This window comes from Mugil cephalus, chromosome 19 (genome assembly GCF_022458985.1).
Source record: "Mugil cephalus isolate CIBA_MC_2020 chromosome 19, CIBA_Mcephalus_1.1, whole genome shotgun sequence".
In the NCBI taxonomy this organism is placed as follows: Eukaryota; Metazoa; Chordata; class Actinopteri; order Mugiliformes; family Mugilidae; genus Mugil; species Mugil cephalus.
In genome coordinates this window covers 21,712,622-21,736,200 of record NC_061788.1, presented here as the reverse complement: position 1 = coordinate 21,736,200, position 23,579 = coordinate 21,712,622, and the positions used below count along the sequence as shown (strand labels likewise).

Genomic DNA, 23,579 nt, shown 5'->3' with positions numbered 1-23,579 from the left:
TCCATGAAAGTCCAGATGTTGAGTAATGTATTTGAATAGTTTTGCATCTCCTTTGTTCTTGAAACTCTGTGCTTCAGCAAGTTTGGAATAAAGCAATTGAAGCTACATGAAAGTGTCAAAGCTCAGCTTTAATTTGAGCAGATTTATGCTAATAATGAAGCAATGAGACTCCTGGCTGCTAAATGTTTCTTGGACTGCTTTGTGTTCTTTTAATGATTAGCTTGCACACAAAAGAGCTCGCACAAAGCTCACAAAGAGCGGATAAGAATTAAAAACAGAAAGGCTTGCTTCACAAAAAACTTCCAAAAAGTTCTGCAGCTGTGACCTATTGGCTGATAAAACAAATCACATCCTCTGTCAAAATGATGGAAAGAAGAATGTGTGGGAACCAAATCCTGAAAGAAACCTTTGACACAAAATTATCATCTGTTCTGTCAAACATTATGGTACAGCATCACAGCAGATACATCGCTGTGTCTCCAGATGTCTGTTGGTTCTAGATTCCAAATTCCAGCTAAAATTTGGAAGTTTAACATAGTTGTATGTGTATCTGAAACACTGATGGTGTGGACATTTGTCTATGTGTGTGTGTGTGTGTGAGTAACTGACGTTGTGTGCAGTAGAGGCCGGTCCATCCTGGGGTGCACTTGCACTCTCCATCATAAGCGCTGCAGTACGCTCCGTTGTGACAGTTACACGTATGGATGCAGTTGGGTCCCCACTGACCAGGCGGGCATGCTGCAGCAGCACAATAACAATGCAAGAACGTTTCACTACAGTGTGAATAATCTCTTGAAGGAACAAGTACATAAGGACTGCCATGTATCTTATTTATTATTTTACTGAGAGAACCCACGCTGGGAGCAGTCGCTGCCGATCCACCCTGGATAACACTGACAGGAGCCATCAATGGGGTTACAGGTGCCATTGTTGGTGCAGCTGCAGCTCCAGGCACAATTCTTTCCAAAGCGACCACTGGGACACACTGCACAAACGCACATGTGTTAATTCTCCATGTTTCTCAATTCAGTTCTATAACTTCATGAAATCCGGACTGTTTTTTGGCACCCTGGGGTATGAATTGCTGATTAGGTTCATGATTAGGTTCACTGTGACTGTGTTATGCCACTGGGCCCTGTTGAGCAGACCCCTGCGGTGAAATGTGTACACATTATTTGTCTTTAGGCTTTGATCATTTGCAGAAGAAAACTCAGATCACTCTCAGGTGAGGTCACCCTCATCAGATGAACCCTGAAGCTACTCCCATATCCCAGTAGAAACAGTACGCTACATGGCTACATGGCTGTGTGTGTTGTGGTGTGACACTCACCCTCGTTACACAGAGCTCCCTTGAAGCCAGGCAGACAGTCACACTGTCCTGTCACGTGGTGACACGGTCCGTTACTGTGGACGCACTGTGGACAGGTCTGACTGCAGCGATGGCCAAAGTAACCAGGGGAGCAGACTGCAGGCAAACCAGGGCAATCACAATGAGTTTATTCGAAGTAATAGAATCAGGGATTTAGAATGCAATAGAATATTATTCTTATTGGGATCAATCCTTTAAGTCAAGCACCAGCTTGACTGGGAGGATCTTGCTGTAGAACTTACTCCTCTGACAGGTGGTGCCTCTGTATCCTGGAGCGCACTCACAGGTTCCTTCATCAGGAGAGCAGGATGCTCCATTCTTACAGTTACAAGGAAGAGAGCAGTTTGGACCCCAGCGACCCTCTGCACACACACTGTCACAGTGGATGCCTGTTCACACACATAAAGTTCCATCATTTCAGAGGTCATTATTCAGTTACACAACTACCTCTGGAAGCATTCACACCTCTTCACCTTTTGCATACTTTCCGATTGTGGGTTTACATCCAAAATTTGGGTGTTAGACACCTGTGTGGGACTGCCCAGGAAGACTCAAGACAAACTATGACCCGCATACCGTACCTGAACGATCAGGAAGTAACGGGATCTATTTTGGAGAGTATGTTTGAGAAACTATAAGAATAGCATACAGACTATTAATAAAAAATTAGCCAAGAGGACATTATTATTACTTACCAGTCCATCCAGCAAGGCAACGGCAGTGACCAGTGGAGTGGTGACATCCATCAGCATGACTGCAGTCGCAGCGCTCTTTACAATCCAGACCATAAGTACCATCCTGAGGAGGAGGAGCAGAACCATCACAGAGATGAAATGCATGTCCATACATACCACACAACTTTTATTTAGAATTTAGAGAGAGCCTTTAGAGCCTGACTCTTTTAGACTCATATATATACATATATATGGCATGCCATTCAGGAAGTTAATATTTGAATATATTGAATGAACCCCTGAATATATTGAATGAAACTTTGAATATACTGAATGAACCCTGGATATATTGAATGAAACTTTGAATATATTGAATGAAACCCTGAATATATGGAATGAGCTACACTATTTCTATGTTGTCAGAAGGAGCTCAGGGTCAGGGTCTCATCTTAACAAAGTCTGATTGTCACACCGTGGTGAGGGCGTCTTGTCTTGGGGTTGTTCTGTCCTGTCATTTCCTGTTTTATTTTGAAAAGTAACGCTCCTCTCGTTTCAGGCCACTTGCCCTTCCTCATGTGTCACAAGTCTGATTGTCTTCCCTGATTCCTGATTGTGTCCACCTGTCCCCTATTTCCCTCCATGTGTTTAAGTAGTCTGCGTTCCCCTTGTCTTGTGCCAGAGTGTTGTCGTCGTCAACTTGTTCTCGTGCCTTGCTTCATGTTTTCAACCAATGAATTTCCAAGTAAGCCTGTGAATCCTCTCGGAGAGATAGTTTTTGTTTGTCTAGTCTTTTCTTAGTTATTTCCTCAGTTCTGAGGTTTTCCTCCATTCGGAGTGTTTTGTGTTTATTTAGTGATTTGTTTCTTCGATTTGTATTTCCTCCTTTTGGAGAGTTTTTGTTTTCACTGATTAGAATTACGTCCAGGAATTTTTGTGGCCATTTGTTTGTCCCTCTGTGAGGGATCTCTGTACATTCCAATTAAACCCCCTTTGTCATCTCTGCATACTGAGTCCTGAGTTCTGCTTCGAGTCCCGGCCTGACACTGATGCACAAAATGTAATTCATTCCTCTATTGAATTGTAGTTTTACACAGGCTTTAGGACAAATCGTCACCTTTTTAGTTATTTGAAAACACAAACTTGTTATAAGGTCTTAGTTTCCCTATCATCTCACCTGGCAACGCACTTCACACCTCTCTCCTCTCCAGCCTGGAGCACAGGTGCAGCGACCATCCAACGCGTTACATGCTCCTCCATTCCCACACATGCAGGTGAGGTTACAGCCCAGACCCCAGGTCCCACTGGGACAGTTGATGGAGCAGTCCACACCATGCCACCCTGATTAGAGGAAGTAGGTTAGACTCAAAGACACCCACATGATCAACCAGTGACTATCTTCAGCATTCAGTCTTACACATGGATCAAAACATCCACTGACTTCTGATTATTCTGATTCTACATTAACAATTTATTTAACAATATGCTCCATATGGGTCTCTAATGTAGTGTTGTAAGCTGAATTGAAAGAGAGGCATCTAGGAAAGGGGAAGAAGCAGAAGAAGAGAGAAAATATACAAATGATGGTAACATGCAAGTAAAATTAATCATCTTGGGAAAATAACATTTTTATTTTATATAAAATGTGTTTACTGATGGAATGCCAAGATTCCAACAGAGATGATTTAGTATTTTGACATTAAGCCAGTCAACAATAAGGTACTATGAAACCTCTTATTTTCTCTTCCTTTCCAGGTTTTTCTCTCATCTTCTCCCTTAATGCCTCTTCTCTCGCCCTCCACGTGTGGCCTCCACAACTCACCTGGTTTACAGGAGCAGGATCCATCCACAGGTGAACACTGGGCTTTGTTCTTACAGATACAGCTGGAAGAGCAGTTCACTCCATGGGTTCCTGCTGGGCAGGGGATGGAGCAATTGGGACCCTGTGAAGGTCAGTAGACAAATAGTTAAAAGTGACTGTGACGATAACACAATTGGATTTCTTAAATGCACCTCTCAGATTAATTCCTTAATCTTAATTAAGACTAATGAAATTTAGATGATCAACAGGTTGGGATAAAGATTTTTCACCAAATTACAAAACAATTTAGTGAAAAGACTAGGCTTATTTGCTTTTCCTCAGTTTCTGTGCACAGGTACAGAACTGGAGTAAAACTGTGGTTACCACATTTCTCATCTTGGTGTAACAATTGGAGCTGAGACAAACTGCTAACACCTCTAAAACTCATTTAGATTTACAAATATAATTTACTCCACGAGTACACAAATGTAATAATGAAACAGAAAGTATCCAATTAAAATGACTGTTGGCAGTTTCCTGGACTCTTAACACCATGATCAATACAGAAGTTGTCTGTTTTTACAGCACTTTTAGCAGAATCACCAGAATGACCAGCATCCTACTGGAAATACAAACATGAGACCCATTTGATCATGTGAGAATAAACTGTATTTTACATTTTGCTGTCCATCTTGACACCACTTTGCAACCACGTGAAATGTAAATATTCTATTTTTAGTTAGCTAGTGTAAGGTAACACAATTTTTCCTAACTCAAATAAAATAAAATGAGAAACTAATGATGCAGTTTTGAACTTCTGCCACTAGATGTTACCAAAGAGCTATACATTTAATAGATATCCACTCCAGTTTGCATTAAGATAAGTAGGTAGAACTGACATTTTCCCTTAGTTTCTGTAGTGCAAGTATTTTTGTCTATTTGCGGACTATGAGCCCACAGACCACCATATGTGCATAAGCCTAATGAATTAACAGGACTTGTGACCAGAAAAGTTATTCACTGATGTTTAAGCATGCTAAATATGGGCTTACCATAAAGCCTGGAGCACACATGCAGACTCCGGTCACACTGTGGCAGTCTGCGCCATTCTGGCACTGGCACACCTGCTGGCAGGACTCGCCATAAAATCCTGGGGTGCACGTCTCATTGCAGTAGAGGCCTGACCAGCCTGGCTGACAAGTGCACTCCCCTGACATTGGGTGGCAGCTAGTAATAGGGGGAGAAATGCATCATCATCACAAATTGCACTTTTCTGCAGTTTGACTGCTTAAGGCTAGCATTCCTACTTGTGAGTGTATCAGGGCTTTAGTATGTGTGAAACAACCACATTATTAGTCACATGGTTTATTCCTATTCTGAGCGTGTGCCCCCCAGAGGCTCATCTAAATAGCACCGTAAACAATGCTGACTCAGAGAAACAGACGTCACCCAGCTTGTAATGGCTGATCTGTGAAAAGATTGTTTAAACATATACCACAGCATCTCTACCACCTGATAACCAGCAAATGAAAGAGAACTATGCACAGTGTTGTTTCATAATGCATGCATAATGCAATCCCTTCAAGACTCACTGGTGTTTTTGTTAAATTAACACTGCGCTCTGGTCTACCTCCACCAGCTACAAAGAAAGTTTGGATTACACACTGTATTTATTTATTATTTCATTATTATTTTATTTGGCATGGCAACTTGATGTCACATCCTGTTTCTATAACATCAAATAACTAACCTAAAACAAAACCTATCAGAAAAATTGAGTATGTATCAGTATTATATTTATTACCTAAAATGACAGGAACCACCCTTGAAAAATAATTACTTGACGTGTATTTTAGGGTTTTAGTCCCATCCACTAACATGGAGGAGGTGGAGCTTATGACCTATACAGAAGTCAGCCACCAGGGGGAGCTGTATTTGCTTTGGCCTCACTTTTAAGGAGCTTTTCCATCGCATCTTATCAGTTTATCTTTAAGTCGAGTTTGGAGCCAAATCTGAAAGAATGACATAAGTTGGGAACAGCTGCCAGGCATATCTTTATCTATGAGTATTAACAAAATTCCCATAACCACTACCATTGCCAGCGTGGACGCATAAAAACAAATATGAGCTTTACATAACAAAATGACACCAGAACTTGCAATAACTTTTTTTGTTGGGAGCCATTAAGTTTGTTCTGGATAGTTGCAGAACTCACAACAGTGGCTGATGTTTTTTTCATTTCATGCCACCAGTGTGGAGATTATGTGCAGGACCACAGGTGGGGTATTTGTTAATGATTGTATTTGACTGACAGCTGGCCAACCTGACACAGCAGTCCCATTGACAAGGAGCACAGCAGCTGTTCTCTTCAACGACACATGTGACCCTCCAGTTGTGCCAGCCTGACTGATCACTGACTGCAGACAGCTGTCTACAGCGTTAGAAGACAAACTGACAAATACATACGCTCACATTCACCGTTTGAACGCTCAGAGTAAGGTTTTTTGACTTTAGACAACTGAAGGACAACGATTATGACTTTGACCCTCTCATGGTTTGTCACAGGTGGCTATTTGCTGCATACCTGCGAGTGTTCTGGACGTAGCAGGGACACTTCCTATCACAGCGAAGGCCGTATCGTCCCTCGGGACAGAGTCGGACGTCACACGTCTCCCCGGTGTACCCCGGCTCACAGAGACACATTCCGTTGGTGTGGTAGCACTTGCTGTTGTTCTTACAACGACATGTCTTCGCACAGCCAGCGCCATAAGTACCAACTGGACACTGATTCTGACACCTGTTTACAGCAAGAGACACAGTGATTGGAAAGACAGACGTGATTGATACTGTTCCCTCAATAGAGATAAAAATGATTATCTTATTTGTGTGTGTGTGTGTGAGCATGCTGTGTACCAGTACATATATATACAGAAGAAAAAGGACAATTAAAGCAATAAAAAACTGACATGCAGTGTCAGTGTCATATTCTTACTCTCCTACCCATATGTGCAGGATTTTCAATTCCACTTTTCATCCATGACCATATCTTGTCTGCGTACATATAAAACTATGCACAGTGAATGCTTCTTGCTTATTGTTCCTACCTTAACAGATTTAAAATGAGCATGTTCTATCTAGACTCATCTACTTCCCTGAACCCATAAGCTCTTCTTGTGTTGCCTGTAAGACTGATGAGCCAAATGTTAAGATATGCAACCTCAGATCAGTGTTCTAAGTACAGAAGAATTAAGTAGATGACGCCATTAGAAACAGAGAATAGGATTCAAGAAGTTTTCATCACTGTATACTGCTGACTCAAGTCAAAAGGTCCCGGTGATGATTTGGCTTATTCTGAATCCCAGTCATTGCTGGAACACAGAGATTCAACTAATATAGCAAACACTTAATCAAACAAAGGACTCTTGTAAATGAAAGCAGTAGGTCCTAATTATCTCCATTAATACCAGACGCATCTCCATTCCAGCTAACAGTGCGGATACATTTTACAATAACCCTTTCAATATATGAAGCGTTGCCAATATGCACTGCAATTCATTTCACAGTTGTTGGTGTTCTTCTCAAGGGGCAAATAATGCACCCTCCTGTTAATGGATTCCAGCGGTTCGGGTGTGGCATGGACGGCCCAGTTCCAAACAGTGCTATACTGTGACGTTTGGTTTCCCTCAAACTCTTATTTACTCATAAAAGTGCACTTGGAAGGGCTATTCCTGTCTCGTCACTGGTCTGCTTAAGTACATGGTGCATGCTCTGATATTTGTAATTATATGGGCCCGAAACCCTGCGTGGCGCTCTGCTGAGATTAGTCTGTGACAACATACACCGAGCTTCCTGGTTGTGTTTTCTCTCTTCTCCCTGGAGGATGTGGAAGAGTTAAGCAGACACAGACCATTTGATTTGGTTTTTGCATGCATTCATGATGGGGTCCAGTGAGGACAACAAGGTCATGTCCTCTGTATTTCACAGAGATCAGCCTGTACAGACCTAAGATTACAGAATAGGGTCACAAAGCAACTGTCAATCTCTAAATGAATTCCTGCCATATACAAAATGTAGTGCATCATTTAAAATATGAACCAACTGCAATATGGACACTCAAAAGACACTTAAAAATCGACAAAAGAAGGTCTGAAGCTCCAAAAGCTTTCCTAACCTGCCTGTGTCTCTCAGGCCCAAACTCACTGTGTTCTTTTGTGTCAGCACTTAAGTGCTAGTGGAAACACTGGCTAAAACTGATCCTCCTACAGTCAGCTGCCATGTAGAGAGTCCAGGAGCCCAAAAATGTGCAAAACTGACATCTGGAGCTGGACACTCAGTGTGGGAGCAGACAAAACAATTTGAAAAAAAGAAGGGAAAACTGCATCATTACTTGAATAAATGTCAGCAGTCTGTCACATTTTTAACTCCATCCAGCAGCCAGTCCAATCATCATGTATTGGTTCCGCAGCAGCCAGCGACTTAAAAACAACTGTCATCAGCGTGTTGTATACTGTATGGTAAATTCTAAAAAATGATCTTACCGCTCTCCTGTGTATCCAGGGCCGCAAAGACACTGTCCAGTGGATGACAAACAAAAGCCGTTGTTGTGACACTGACATTCCTGGGAACAGTTTTGTCCAAATCTCCCTTCTGGACATGGCTGGCCACACACTGTCCCCTGCAGACCGCAACATCAGGGACATATAAACTGCACTGCTTGCACTGTAAGTCTTTACATTTTTACGCAGTGATGTAATAAAATATTGTGCTGCAATAATATAACTGCATCAATCAGATATAATGTGGACAGCCTGTGGTGTTTCACTATGTAGACAAATGCAGACCAAAAAAAAATAAAAATCTTTATATTTTCCAGAGATTTACGTGCTGATGTTTGTGATTGGCGAAGGAAAGCACAGACTCCTCTTCCTAATGATTGATACAGCTCCTCTTGTCTGCGTTGTCTAAAACATCAAAACCAAACGGCTTCTTGGCAAGAATTCACAGAACCCTGATCTCATTATGACCTCAAGATACTACACAGGAGACTTTCATATGGATGTCTGCTACTTTTCAGGAGACATGATTCACTCCTTGAATCATATCGTGACTTTCTCTCTGGTTCAGCTTGTGTTGATGTGTTATCAGAGGTCTGAGGGTACTGCCATTACTGCGATAGTTAAACTGTCTGCCTGGGTTGGCAGGTCTCTTTCATGTCCATACTGCTCAGAAATGCTGTTGTATGATTTTTTCCATCTATTACAGTCTGTTTAGATGATTTTGCTCATTGTGTTGTATGCAAAAAGATAAAACAAAAGAAATGCGTACCATCCAGCCAGCAGGACAGGAGCACTCTCCAGTCACATGGTGACAAACTCCTCCATTCTGACATGGACATCTTTCCTCACACTGCTGCCCATGTTTACCTGGAGGACACAGGTCTTCACAGCTGCAAAGAAAAGGAAGACTTGTGAATCACTTTAGAAGCTCATGAATTATATGAAAGGACACTTTTTTTTCCTTATTATTATTGCAAATTATGCTACTGACATCATAAAATGGTGTGTATTGTCTGAGCAGCAGTCCAAAACCAAAGACATTTCCTTTAGGTTAATATGAAGCAAAAATAAATAAATAAAAATTGAAATAAATAAATAAATCCTTACATCCTTTTACATTCAGATCAAAATGTAATTCATCACAATTTAAACAAGCTTGTTTGATAGAGTTTTTAAAATGTGATATATTTGCTATACTTAAAACTTCTTTAATCTTGTCCACCTTAATACTAACAATAAATGAAAGTTGTTTTCAGTCATTTTAGGTAGTTAATATAATGCTGATGCAGACTCAAGCGCCATCTGTATCTCTGGGAAAACAGCGTCAGCTTGGCCAATGTGAGGGAGTGGGCGACGCATATTTATACATAGGGGAATCCATGTTTGGAATCCAGTAACACAAAATGTCGGTGCTACTCAAACAGAAAACTGCTTTCTCCACACATACTGTGTTTTTAATTTTGACAACAGCATTGAGATTTAAAACAGAAACAGTTCTGACACAGATGATCTCCCCTGACTTACAAGGCACCGGTGTATCCTGGCGAGCACTTGCATTCTCCGGTTACATGGTGACAAGCGGCTCCATTCTGGCATTGGCATTTCTGTTGGCATCCGTTACCGTAGGTGCCCAGTTCACATTGAGCCTCACAGCGCCAGCCTCTGTACCCAGGAGTGCAGATACAGGCTCCGGTGATGGGGTTACACAGGGCTCCATTCTGACACTGGCATCGGTTACTGCAGTGGGGACCCCAGTGGTTACTGTCACAAGCTGAGGAAAGGTGGAGGAAAGAATTCAAGATTTAAGCTTGCACCGGTTGAAGCTGATTAAGGTCACTTTTGGTTGTCTTACGTCGAAGTGAATACTCATCTATTTTTGACTCTTCCTACTATTTTCAAATTAAAATCTGGAACAATTTACAGTATAATCACCAGAGATGATAAAGTAAAATGAGTCAAATGATGGTAAAAGCAGTTATTTTTGTAAACCACATGTATGATTTTCTCTTTTTTTTTCTTTTTAAAGTCTGACTCAAAATAAGCAGGCTCAAAATAAATATCTGTTATAATTAGTGCACACTCAAATGTTTCTCATACAAATAGTAAAGTGTGCTTTATCCCCTCTCCAGCCTATTGATATACTTCCATGGATAAAGATCTTACTGTATTCATCATTCTAACACTTTCTTTTCAAGGCAGGCATGTTCTATATGCATTGTGGGACCCTTTTACATCAAACCAAATGACATGTAATGTGATATCCCCATGTCAGTCTGTAAACACAAGACACAACATTGAGATGAGGTACATTGTTGTCTGTTGTGTTATCATCTAGGTGATCACTGGACCTGTAATGGTAGTGTTTTTTTTTTTTTCACCAGGTGACTCACGATGGAAGCACATGGCTGACAAAGGAGAGGCGTTTCACACTTGGAGTGGAACCTAGTTCCACAGGAGTACTGTGACAGCTAGGCTAGGATAAGGGTAAGATTGGTGATACATACTGCAATTTGATCTATAGTTTGCAGGTGCTATATTTCATTTCTTTCACACCATGGAAAGGCCAACATTAAATTGGTCCAATTGTCAAAACGGATCCCAATAAACTAAGGTAGCACAGTCACACATTTTCAGTTTCTGATATCAATCAACTAATTTATGCTTTTCTCCTTATTTGGACGCCTGGAACTCTTAACTCCAGTCAGAGCTCATAAGTAAGTTACTTGCCTGCAGCTCATTAAGATGCTGTTGCTGTGGCTTTAACAGACTCTAGAAAATCTGATTAGATCCCATTCTTGCCTCTTCACACTGGCTCATTGTGGCTCAGGATGTTGCTGATAATTACAAAGGTTTTGCACGGAGAAAGGTCCAAGTTGAACTTGTTTATATGTTAATCCCTTATGAGCCACAGCATTGCCTGAACGGAACTTGAAAGTTGACAGCGAGCTGTGTCCCACCACATCATCACTTTAAGCAGCCCACTTGAACTAACTCTTGAGGCTGAAAGCCTGTTCCTCATCATGGGCATGAAAACGCTCTGAATCTAAAAGCAACCAGAGACTCAATTACTGTGCGGCCAGGCGGGGTACAACCTTAACCCACCTCATTAACCTTTGGCTTCTGGATTTTAGCGTTAATCAGACCACACCTCGAAACACATGAGCGAGCTCTGCCATGTATCTGGCCTTCACATCACTGCTTGCAAAGGCAACTTCACCACATGTTGCCACAGTAAATTGATAAACATGAAAATGTGTTGGACCATATGTTTATTCTAGATGTCTTTCATCTTGTAGAGCAAACGTTGGGACCCCAGTGCACGCTCGGGGCAAAATTGGAGGGAGGTTTACAGTGACTGCCAGACCCTTCATTATGGGATCCGACGTCATGGAGGTTCTATATTAAGTTCAGGTTAAAGTGAGATCTTTCAATTGGAAAAAAGACAGAGACTGGATTTTTTGTCAAGGGCTTTGTAACCTACAGTCTGTACATTACTGTTGTCAGCTGACAACTTTCATAGCTTTAGGTGATAACGCACTCAAAAATGAATTCATTGATTATCGGCTACAGTAACTATGTAGATTTACACTACAAACAACAAGCTACAGGCAAAGATGTCAAACGATGTTCACAAGCAATATGAATGTGAATGGCTGTGCTAAGGCTTTTTTTTTTGTTATTGCCGTTAATTTTTTAAATAGGCAATAAAGGCACGCATGTTATGTTATCATGACACTCAAAAAGTAGTTTGGGAAGTCATGAAGTGATCAAAGCTGCACTAATGCCACAGAAAGCAAGTAGAATCTGAAGTGAGGTTGTAGCAAATAATTTGATCTTTTAGAGGCCAAAAATCCCCAAAGAAGCAGAAGAAGCAAATGAGGAAAACAGATAGAAAAACTGGGCTTCTCAACAACAAGTCCAGCTTCAAAGCTGTGCCAGGTCTGTCTACAAGAACAAAGTTACAGCATCAGCATTTACTATTGAAGTGAACTGAGCGGATGAGATGTTGATGAGAGGAATACAAACCTGAAAAATATCCTTTTCTGGAACATTTAAAAGAGACAACCATTAACACGCATTAACTAAGGAAGTCATGAGATAGATAGATAGATAGATAGATAGATAGATAGATAGATAGATAGATAGATAGATAGATAGATAGATAGATAGATAGATAGATAGATAGATAGATAGATAGATAGATAGATAGGTAGGTAGGTAGATAGGTAGATAGATAGATAGATAGATAGGTAGGTAGGTAGGTAGGTAGGTAGGTAGGTAGGTAGGTAGGTAGGTAGGTAGATAGATAGATAGATAGATAGATAGATAGATAGATAGATAGATAGATAAACTTTACTGATCATAATCACGATTAACTAGGGTAATCTATTGACTGCCCTAGTATAAACTGCATGTATAACTTCTTTGAGATCTAATAAGCGGTTTATGCTTCTGTGTCAATTTGACGCCATAGCCTACGCAAACCCTAGCGACGCAGCCTGACGTGCAGCTCCCTGTCACGGTGACACAGACCGTCAGAGCTGTGATTGGTCTGCTTGGTAGCAGCATGTTTCTGCTTTAGCATAACGGGCTGCTTCTCCATCTCTGTCACATTTTAATTGATTGTTTTGGATCAGTAAAGATGGAACATGTCAAAGAAAGACTGGCTGCAGAGGTTCAAAGTTACAAGAATTTGTACGACTCATCTGCTGCGAAGTTACGTGAAAGTTTCTGTCGCCATTGTTGAAAGTGAAGCAGGAAGTAGAAACAAAAATAAACCCGACTGGCAAAAAAGACACAGCGCGGACTAGTGTTTGGGTGGAGTGGTTACAGAGTGAGCCAGACTGAGGAGCTCATAAGTATAAGGGGCTGCATGCGTAGGTTACGGCATCTAGTCACCCATAAACCACACTTTATTACATATTTAGTATTCATGTCATCTGCAAATGCCCAGGACAAACTCTGACATCATTTCCACAACCCACTGTCAACAGCTGGCTATAGGTTCTGATCTTCATATCACTCCTGCTAACTAATACGAATCTGTGCTGCGGTACGGGGCTGTGACTGTTCTCTGCTTTACTGTGGCTTCACTGCCTTGATTAGAGTCTAAACATGGCAGTTGCAGAAAAAACTTAGTGTTTGCAGTGATGATATCCCTGTGGTTTATGGCTGTATGTGACTTTCTTTCTATTTAGATGTGCGTTTAATATGCAGTGCAGAGAAACACAGCAGCTAAGGGGGACGATACATAGAATATACAAAAATCAAACATAGTCTTTTCAGTTTGCTTTGAAAAATGAGCCTCATCCTTAAAACAAAGGTTGCTAGCATCCATCAAAGTGCAATATTTCATATTTCACTTCAGCTCAGTTCAATTAGATAGATACTCCATATCCGTCACATGAACGCATCTATGGTGTTTGTGTAACTACTCTTGCTGCCAGACGGGGGAGACAAAAGTTCCGTACTGTAACTTTAAATAGTACTTTAACTCCATTTCCTTGAGTTCAGTCACGCTTGTCACATTTGTCCTTTAAAGAAGACAGAAGGCTACTGTTAGATGTACTCACAAGGATGGCCTGGAGCACTTTAAATAAATAAATTATGAAGAAAACCATAATAAATACCAAATACACGTGATCGTTTAAATCTGAGTTGATTTTGGAATTAAAAGCTTTTTGAGACCCACAGCCTTGTGGTCCTTAGCTTTGCCCAATCAAATACACTGATTTTTCTGTCTTATTTTCCATAATAAAAAGCATTTCAGTTCTTACTATTTTAACTGGTTGATATTGATTTTTTTGTTAGAGTTTATTTTATTAAGGTTTTATTCACGTGCATTGAGTCGACATAATTACTCACACAAACTGTTCTATAAAGATGCCATCCTCTTAGCTTAGGCTTCTCTCTTCTACATAAGCAGCCTAGTGTTTATGTGCCCAGCATGCAGAATAACAACCATTTCCAACTATTCCACCACTCTGAAGTTGTTCAAGTGATTAACAGGCTCCTTTTATTCCGGCTGCATTAGAGAGCTTCACTCTGACCTGATAAAAGTGCATACTTCCCTTTCCTCGGGCAGTCTGGCCGTGTGTGTCAAACAGTGGCAAGGACTGGGGGGGAGGGGTGGGGGACAAAGAAGAGGAGGAGATTAGAGATACTAAGATGCACATGTAAAACCCTCCCTGCATTTAAGCTTGTCATCCTGGTACCTTTGTGAAACCTGACCTAGATTGAAGAAAGGCCAAACTCCAGGAGCTTGGGGCTCCTCATCCGCTTCCCGGAGAACAGATTGTTCTCTTTCATCGGCCTATTCAAGATGGTTGCGAACAAAAAAGACTGTACTGTGCCAGGGTTTGGTCACAAGGCTGGATGCATCACAGTCTCATGCAGGATCTGATGTTTTTTTTCTTTACTTTAGGTACATGGTGGTAAAAAAAAAATACATAATACCTCACAATGTTATCCAGAGGTCATGTCTCAACACATACTGCAGTGAACTCAATTAGAACTTGTGTATTATCATCATTTGAATGAACGTAGTCACAACAAATCATCACCATGTAAAAATGTTCCTCACATCTCACACCAAGAGAGATTTTAGAGGGAGAGGAGTCGGTGGGGTACAGACAAAGCTGTGAGTAACTCGAGATGCCAGTTGTAGAGAGTTGGCTCAGCTCTGACTCTCCGCACTGGGGAGGGATTGGGACTGGGATGTTTTTCCATCTATTTAGTGATTACCCAGTCTACCAGGAATGGTGCACTCATGGGAACAGAAAGTGCCTTCCACACTACGGAGGATTCCCAGTGAGAAAAAACATCTGTAGGATTCCGGCACTTTTCTGTGCTGGGGCGGAATGTGTGTCCACCCACAGAGTTATGTTTTTATTATTGAAGAAATTACAATAAACCTAATTCACCGTAAAACAGTCTCTGCATATAAAATAAGAGACCTACACCATAGCGCATCTTTCTCCCCTGAGCCTTGGACCACTAGTAGCGTCACCTCTGTACATACTTGCACTTCTGGTTAGATGCTAACTGTATTTGATTCACTTCGTACCTGTACTCTTTCATTTTTTAATTCACAGATTAGACTTAGACCTAGATAGAGTAAGGGAAACAATGAAAATTTCTTATGTGCAACATATTGCACATATATGAGGGATGAATCTCTATGATGGGAGAAATTTCAAATGTGGGAGAATTATTTATCAAGTTCAAGTCACTACAGGAAGGGAGGTAATAATTTGAATGTTTATGGAGCAGGTTTAGGAATTTAAGGCTACTTAGAAATGTTGGATAGCTGTTGTTTTACCTGTGAGGACATTTATGTACTAGGTCTACAGGGTTCTGGTCAGTTTTATTAGAGAGAGATATTTTTTATGAGATATAGGCATTAGTTATTAGTAATTATGAGTTATTAGTCATTTTGGTGCCATCATAAAAACTTGTCATGCAAAGACCAGTAAGTAGATCGAGTAAAACTAAAAAAAAGTTAACTGAGTGAAATCTTCAAATTTAAACACTAAATAAAATGTTTTAACGAATAGGCTGTGTGGTATGCTGTGCTGTTATTTTTTTGCCATATACTCACGGCTGAATTTGAGGCCTCCTGAAGATCTTGTGTCATTATCATGTGTACTAAATCACAAGCTCCAGTGCCCCAGGTCATTTCCTCCCACACAATTTTCTCCCCTTATTATTTCCGCTTCCCCCCTAAACACAGGCTTCTCCCGTTTCCTGCTCTTGGTCCCCAAATTGATCTACAGACATATTGTTGGGGCCCACTGACCTGTATAACACAGTCAATACATTTGGGTTTCTGTGGGTCTTGAGGAAATTAAAGATATGTCACAGAAGGAGAGCATGAAAGAACAGTGGCTGACTGGCTCGGCATATATGTGTGGTGCTGTTTAACAGGAACACACAGGCTGTAGACATAATTCTTCTAAAACTATTTCAATTCAAGTGTGTAGATGGAGCACTGTCACCGTTTAGAGATATGTTTCCCCTCTAAAGCAAAAAAGAAAAATGAATGTCTGAAGACACCTCCCACAGTCTCCCAGACATAAACAACACTTATTAGCTACTCTATTACACACATCACAGCACGAAGCTCAGTGTCTGTCTGGCTTTTATCCATCTGTAGACTACAGTGACTGAACACGAACTTTTTAAGATTAAACCAGATAGGATGATTCTATGCGCTGAGCTAAAACTTTTGTAACATTTTGACTCAAAGTACAAGACTTAAAGTAACCCATTCAATCACAAGACCCATTGGAAAAGTGATGTAAACTCTAGGTCATTGGTCAAGAGCTAAGCTAATGACACATTCGTTTATACTTTATATTTCCGGCTGCTTCTCCAAATTGATTGTTTTGGATCAATAAAGAATTGGCTAACTAAGGAGGTTTGAAGATACAGACATCTATATGACTCTTGTTTGGCCACCGAAAGTTTCAGTCGCCATTGTAAATGAACCCAAATGGCAAAAGAGACAAAGCACAAACAAGCATTTGCGGGCATTGTTACAGAGAGGGTGAGCCAGACTGAAGAGTGCACAGGTATAAATGACTCAGTAGATGACTGCCATTGGCTACATAAGTTACAGCGTTAAGGTCCCGCAGCACTCTAGAAACACCGCAACACATATATAGTACATGATATCACATTTAAAACTAAATATACTTAACTGTAATCAGTACTTGCTATTAATCAGAAGGTGAAACAGCTATCCTGATTAAGTGCTCTATCTGTTCTAATGCAACTTGCCATCAACTGTTTGTAGAGAAGGCCTGGAGTGCCACACCAGGCTTCTCAAATGTTTTCAAATAACATAAATGGAAAGGCCACCTAGCACTACTAGCACTAAAACTGGTGCAGCATTTTTTAAAAAGAAATTCTACCTCAACATTTTGTGGTCTCATTCTGGTCGGGTGACGGGAATTCAAAGACGAACGTGTATTTTAGTCTCACACGTGTCTGTTACCCATAGACCTTAATGCTGCTCCTGTCAGCTTTACAGTTATGAGAGTTACTTAATGATTTAGTGAAGATTAAGCACACTTGGATTTTAATATAAAAATTGATGATGACCTTGATGTATTTTGAGACAGTGAAAAACCTATAAAAGATGAAGACACATGGTTTTGAAAAAAGCATCTGCTGACTTTGAATAACCACTGGAGCAAAGAAAAGAGACGGTTCAAAGGATTCTAGAATGTAAACTAACAGAGAATGTGGACAAAATATGGACAAGCCAAAAAAAATCTAGTGAGACCTTTTGATTTGACAGCACAGCTTTGTCAGATCTCACATCAGCCACACCCCTTTTCTTCTTCTTCTTTTTCCTCTTTTTCATCTCCACTTTGTCTGTTTATTTGCGCATTATGGTGCCTAACAGCACAATATTCAAAATAGGTCAAAGAAAAGAAAAAAAGAGGGAATGAAAAGGGAAGTACTTTCCATCAGTGTCACCCTTCCAAATCATTTATACTTTCATTAAACTGAGAATTTATACTTTTTTTTTTTTTTGTCATAGCTGAACACTGTGTATGAGAGAGCAGACAGACAGGCTGGGCATATTGGGGCCCACTAGAGCCCTGGGGCCCAGACACAACAATAAGCTTCTTTATTACAGGCTGAAACTGAAGACAGCGGGGCACACCCTGTGGGCTCCTCATGCATATCAGCATATAGGTCTGGATGGAGACTCGCTCTTAGTCTCATAAGCAGAAACAAAAATAACCTCCCACAGACAGTGAGTGGACACTGTCTGCAAGTTCGCTGAAAACGGAATAGTTCATGTTTCAAGCGGTGGCTATTAAAGGCACCGCAAAGACAAACACACAACCATATTAATGTGCAAATTAGTTCAAGCCAGTCCAACACTGAAGCCTGAAGACATGTGCTGGTCTGAGGTCAGGGCCAAGTGTTAATTGATGAACTTGGAGAAGCAAGAGACAAGAAGAGAGGAGAGGACTTCCCCACATCTGTCCACTGTTGTTTTTATAGAATTGTATGTCAGATGAACACAACAGATAAGTTTGACAAAGTAAAGACACACAGTAAGAATACATGTTGACTGTACTGTGACTATTTAATCAGCCTGAATCAGGTTGTGTAACAAGAAACATATTGATTTGTATTTATAAAATGCTTTTCTACCTCTTGTCCGTGTTTTACAGTGGCAATGACACATCTACCAATTCATTCTCAAAGTAGACACACATTTACACACTGATGCCAGGGACAGGGAGCAACTCCAGGTTCACTGTCTCGCTCAAGGACATGTCTGGATGTACTGAACTGCTGACCCTTAATCACAGTGATGTGTTGTCCACTTGTGAACTAACCAACAGGAGTGATCCACATTTAGTGTTGCACAGCCATACAGGAAAAAAAACTGTTTACATCTCCCACACTGTAACAGTTCCAACTTTAATTCCACTGCAACAAGAGACAATCGAAGTGCAGGAGAAAATATATCAGTGAGTGGTGATCAAGCTGTGCTAGAGGATATGGATCAAAAGTCAAACTAAGCCTCTTCAAACACCCAACCTTTTGCTTGGTACGCTTTTGAGTTTCTACTTATATTGTTCTCCTTTGTATCTAGTGGTTTTGTTTTCTCCCTCTGTGTAGTTGCCCTCCCAATTTTCTACACACCTGCGTTTGTTTTGTCAGTCACAGACCAGACTATGTGTATTTATAGTCAAGCCTTTTGCTCTCAGTTTGTCGTTGTTTGCGGTGTTCTGCATGCCTTTCTGATTGGTTTAATCCTTTGGTATCCTTTAGTCTGACTTTTCATTCTCATTTTGTTCTATGAACTTTAGTCCATGTTGGCCAAATACACTTTATTCTTGCATTCTACAATAATTAACTGTACTGAACTGCAACTATCTTATGGTTCATGTTGTATAGGAATGTTATAGTAGTCACAAAAAAACAACATTTAATTGCAGTCTGGAATGTGATGTGTGAGCTCAGATACACACAGTTTCACGAGTTCAACCTCTTCATATTCACATTTTCCTTCCCTACATGAGGTATACACTACTTAAGACCAATTCTGAAAGTTAAAGGTGAGCACAAACTTGGTCAATTCTAGAAAACGGATTGTTCAAAAATGCTTTCAATATCTAACTGAACTGTCATTTATCACTGCACATGAATTACAATTACAGTGAAGATCATTGTCAGAGGAAGCATTTCTTCTTAAGGGACAAGCCAGTGTGCCAGTCAGAGGTGTAATAATACTTCATGTATAAACTGGTTGGGGATGTATGTGTTGTTTTAGTTTGCTGTGTTCTGTCTCTTTCAAAAGAAAAAGCAGTGAAGTGACATTATGCTGGCTAGCCTCCTGTTGTCCTTTATAAAGTCAGAAGCCTACAATCTGACGTGGTCCCATTTAGGGCTCTGGTAATCCACATTTGATTGTTCTGAAAAGTTTGGAAAGTTTGATGATCTAATGCAAAACTACTTTAAAAATGGCACAAACATAGATGGATAGCAAATCGTGGGCTTTCCAAATCCTCATCATTCTGATCCACATTTAACTTTTTTTATCAGCTCAGTTATTTCACAAGCATATTTCTATACTTTGGTATAGTGGTACAATAAACAGAATGTTGTGGACCGATCTCTCTTTTTCTTTGGACTGAGATGATGAGCACTGATTTAGTTTTTGCCTGTTTAATAATAATACCATTTATGCATCAACTCTAACTTCCAGAACTACACACTGAAAACTCAGTTCATGTCCGCAGAGACATGTTCTTGGAATGTCTCACTCATAATTCATCGTTCCTTCCGAACATCCTGTTTCATCAGATCACAGTAAGGATGTAATAAAACTGTTTCATGGGACATCTTTCTGTCCAGTGTGCTGTTAAGAAATTAATTAATTAATTAATTTTTTTTTAAAAAAAAGAGCCGTTGCTGCTGGTGATTTCCTGGTGGAAATCTGAAAAGGGTATTTTTCCTCGATGCACTGATGCTAAGGAAATGAAGGGGGTGGGGGAGCAGACACTGTGCCTGGGGTTACAGATCATGATGTTGTGTGAATGAAAGACAGAACTGTAAATGAGTTTCTATGCTACCTAATTCAATTGAGACATGACATCAGTGTTTGTCTGCCAGATCTCGGTGAAGGACACATGAGGTGGTCTTGATAATGTTCTTTGTAAAGTTCTTGGTAAAGTTCTTGGTAAAGGTCCGTGACAACACGCTCCGATTGATTCAGATTCAGAAAGCTTTATTTGTCTCCGGGGGACAATTTCAGACACATGTGAGCAGTATGACATGCAAAAAAAAAAACAACAACAACACTTTTAAAGAAGAAATATATAGAACAGTACACAATATGTACATATGTGTGCTGTGTTATGAATGTTTGAGAAACTTCCAAACCATCCACAGGGGATGCAAACATGCATGTAGGACTTCAAATAACCAACCTTTTGCATCTTCATGTCTTGGTTTCGAGTTTATGTCGATGTTATTTTTTTCTCTTTGGTACTTTTAATGGGTTTATTTCCTTCCTCTGGTTTCACTTCAAATTATGTACACACCTGAGTTTCATTTGTCCTTTAGTCCTTTCTGTATTTATAGACTGGAATTTTGCATCACAGAGTTCAATTCGTTTACAACAAAATGGAACTGATGGTTGTAAGAATTGCCTGCTGATTTTTTTCTCTATATCCACATAGATCAAAATGAAATCCACATGTCGTGTTAATAAATGAGTAAGTCAACGCCAGGTTAGGACAGCATATATTTGCAAACTTAAATTATTAATTTGTTTTGCTTTTGTGAACTGTGATTTTCAGAACTAGAGCTATCAATTGTAGAAAAAAACTTTGAACCTAATGGCATATCTTGTGGTATACTTGTCCAGCAAAGGAGGAAGAATCCATGTCCTTGACATGAAAGCAGATTAACATCAAGCGGACTCAGCATATTCGGTTTCTTTCTGAGAGTGAGATGATGAGTGACATGGCTGTGTGATGACTACAGAGCTGGATTCAGGACTTGGTTAGATTAGTTTAGCCTAGACACTGAAAATACTGGAAACCCGCTAGCTTGTTCAAAGATGGCCGTATCAATGCAAATGCAAACAGTAAGAGTGAAGTTAAACTCTTTGTCTATGAAATTCAGTGGTGTGGTGTCTGTCTGACTGGTGGTGTGGTACAACGCAGCAGTCAGTAAGACGATACCAGTCTGTTTTTCCCCTTGTGTGTTCAGAGTTCTTTCACAGAAAACCAGTCACACACACAAAGACATGATAGCTCACTGACAGCAGCAGCTGGAGGACTTACCGCTGGAGCAGTTGGAGCCTCCCCAGCCCGGCTCACACTGGCAGGTGTTGGGTGCCATGCAGCGGCCATGAACACAGCTCTCTGCACAATGAGCTGGACATGGAGGAGACAGGAAGACAGGCCCATGATCAGTATGCTCATAAAAACATCAAACAAGTAATATGGGCAATATCTATTTAGCCATAGCAGTTGAAACAATGCATGACGAATGAAACATAATGAAAATTGGCTTACTTGAGATTTCCTGAAGAATTGACACAACTTAAAACTGGACCAAAAATATGTCGGTCAATTTATAAATAGACATTGTTTTCAGTTCTAAATTAGTTTCTCTGGAAACACCCAGACTGATGGAAAAGAGCAGATTGGTTTAAAGTGGTTTTTAACTAAGGACTAGACGGGTGTTGGTATTACACTGGCTTAGATGCTTAGGCTTGTTCATTAGCTATTTTTGCTTTTTGGCAATGTGCAGGTGGAACTACAAGACAAGCTGAAAACCATATGTGTTTAGACAAATGTTGTATTAGATAATACATAAATGAAATATATTTCTAGAACTATCAACAGACACAGTGAAAATATGAATATGAAATGAAGCATGGTTTAGCTGGATGGACATGTTTAATGGTTGTGCCTGTGGCAAGGTGGAAAAAAATATTTACACATAACACTTTTGCTACAGTTTTTAGGAAGCAGTCATGTTTTGTTATTAGGACCACGAGTGTGAGTCAATGTTTCTGCCAATCACTGACTTCCATGGGTCAATGGGTCAAATGTTCATTAAATGTAATTTTGGGAAATTATTATTTTTTGTTAGTTTTTTCATAAATAACTGGTTTTGTAAACATACTGGGATCTAAAGGGTTAAAAATCCCCAAAATATAAGTAGTATTAGTATTTGATACTTCTATTTCAGGCTGAAGTTGTTTTAAAAGATCGACTCCTTAAAAGAGAAAAAAAATTAATATATTATACTTTTACAGCAGTTTTACAGCAAGCAAATGTATTAGGATATCAAAGGACCTCTTGTCTGTAATTAATCTGAAGCTACTCAAATAGCTATAATAATACTATAATACGTGTGTGTGTGTGTGTGTGTGTGTGTGTGTGTGTCTGTGAAGCTGGAACTGTATCTGACAGCACCAGTGAGACCATCCCCTCAAACTGTTCATTAGATGGACCAACTTGGCACTGTATTTGTAGATACAGTTTATTCGTGTAAAGGAGTCTTGTTATCGTTCATATACTGTATTTCTTGGACCATTGGATGTAAACCATCAAACCATCTGTGATAACTCTCTATGGAAGAAGAAGTTCTCCGTGTCATTTAAAGACAGGGAAATTCTGTTGAGAAACGTCATGGAAATAAACTATTTAATCTGATTAATTATTTTTCAGCATTTTATCCAAGGCGAACTGGCTCACCATACTTATTTCTTAACCTTAATGAACTTTTATTTCCTTTCCATTCAGACCCGTCTGAAAATGCTATATCGCCCCTAGTATCTAGCACATCCGGAGTTCTGTGATTTTCGGAGCACCATGTGATAGTTGCTTATACAACAGAGCCTATTCATAATAAATTCCCCTCCAAACTCCTGGGGCATATTGACTGTGGTCTATAGCCCCACCAACGCACACAGAAATGGTGTCTTATTTATCACAGACTACTTACATCACAATAACAGCAGGCTGTTTTAACATAATGCTTTCTTTTACTGTTGCTGCTGACCAACAGTTGTTGTTTTTGCCACTGGCTACTGCAGCTTCACACCTGTCACTGCCTGCTGGCTACTCACAGAGAGGGATGTAGTGTGCAGAGCAGTCCCATTGGAAAGTGAGGTCACTGCCGTGACA

The 23,579-nt window shown here is 40.2% G+C and overlaps 1 protein-coding gene across 1 annotated transcript in view; it reads right to left on the bottom strand.

The window, feature by feature from the left end:
* The window catches only part of megf10 (multiple EGF-like-domains 10), a 47,120-nt gene that overhangs the window by 7,863 nt on the left and 15,678 nt on the right, over nt 1–23,579 (bottom strand). The window contains exons 5-17 of the mRNA XM_047570599.1: nt 21,723–21,815; nt 9,922–10,168; nt 9,167–9,287; nt 8,380–8,516; nt 6,426–6,638; nt 4,894–5,068; nt 3,863–3,983; nt 3,218–3,381; nt 2,065–2,167; nt 1,612–1,758; nt 1,331–1,465; nt 857–985; nt 610–738 (exon numbers count right to left, since the gene is read on the bottom strand). Coding sequence (XP_047426555.1) covers nt 610–738; nt 857–985; nt 1,331–1,465; nt 1,612–1,758; nt 2,065–2,167; nt 3,218–3,381; nt 3,863–3,983; nt 4,894–5,068; nt 6,426–6,638; nt 8,380–8,516; nt 9,167–9,287; nt 9,922–10,168; nt 21,723–21,815 — 1,914 coding nt within the window. The remainder of the gene's footprint in view (nt 1–609; nt 739–856; nt 986–1,330; nt 1,466–1,611; nt 1,759–2,064; nt 2,168–3,217; nt 3,382–3,862; nt 3,984–4,893; nt 5,069–6,425; nt 6,639–8,379; nt 8,517–9,166; nt 9,288–9,921; nt 10,169–21,722; nt 21,816–23,579) is intronic.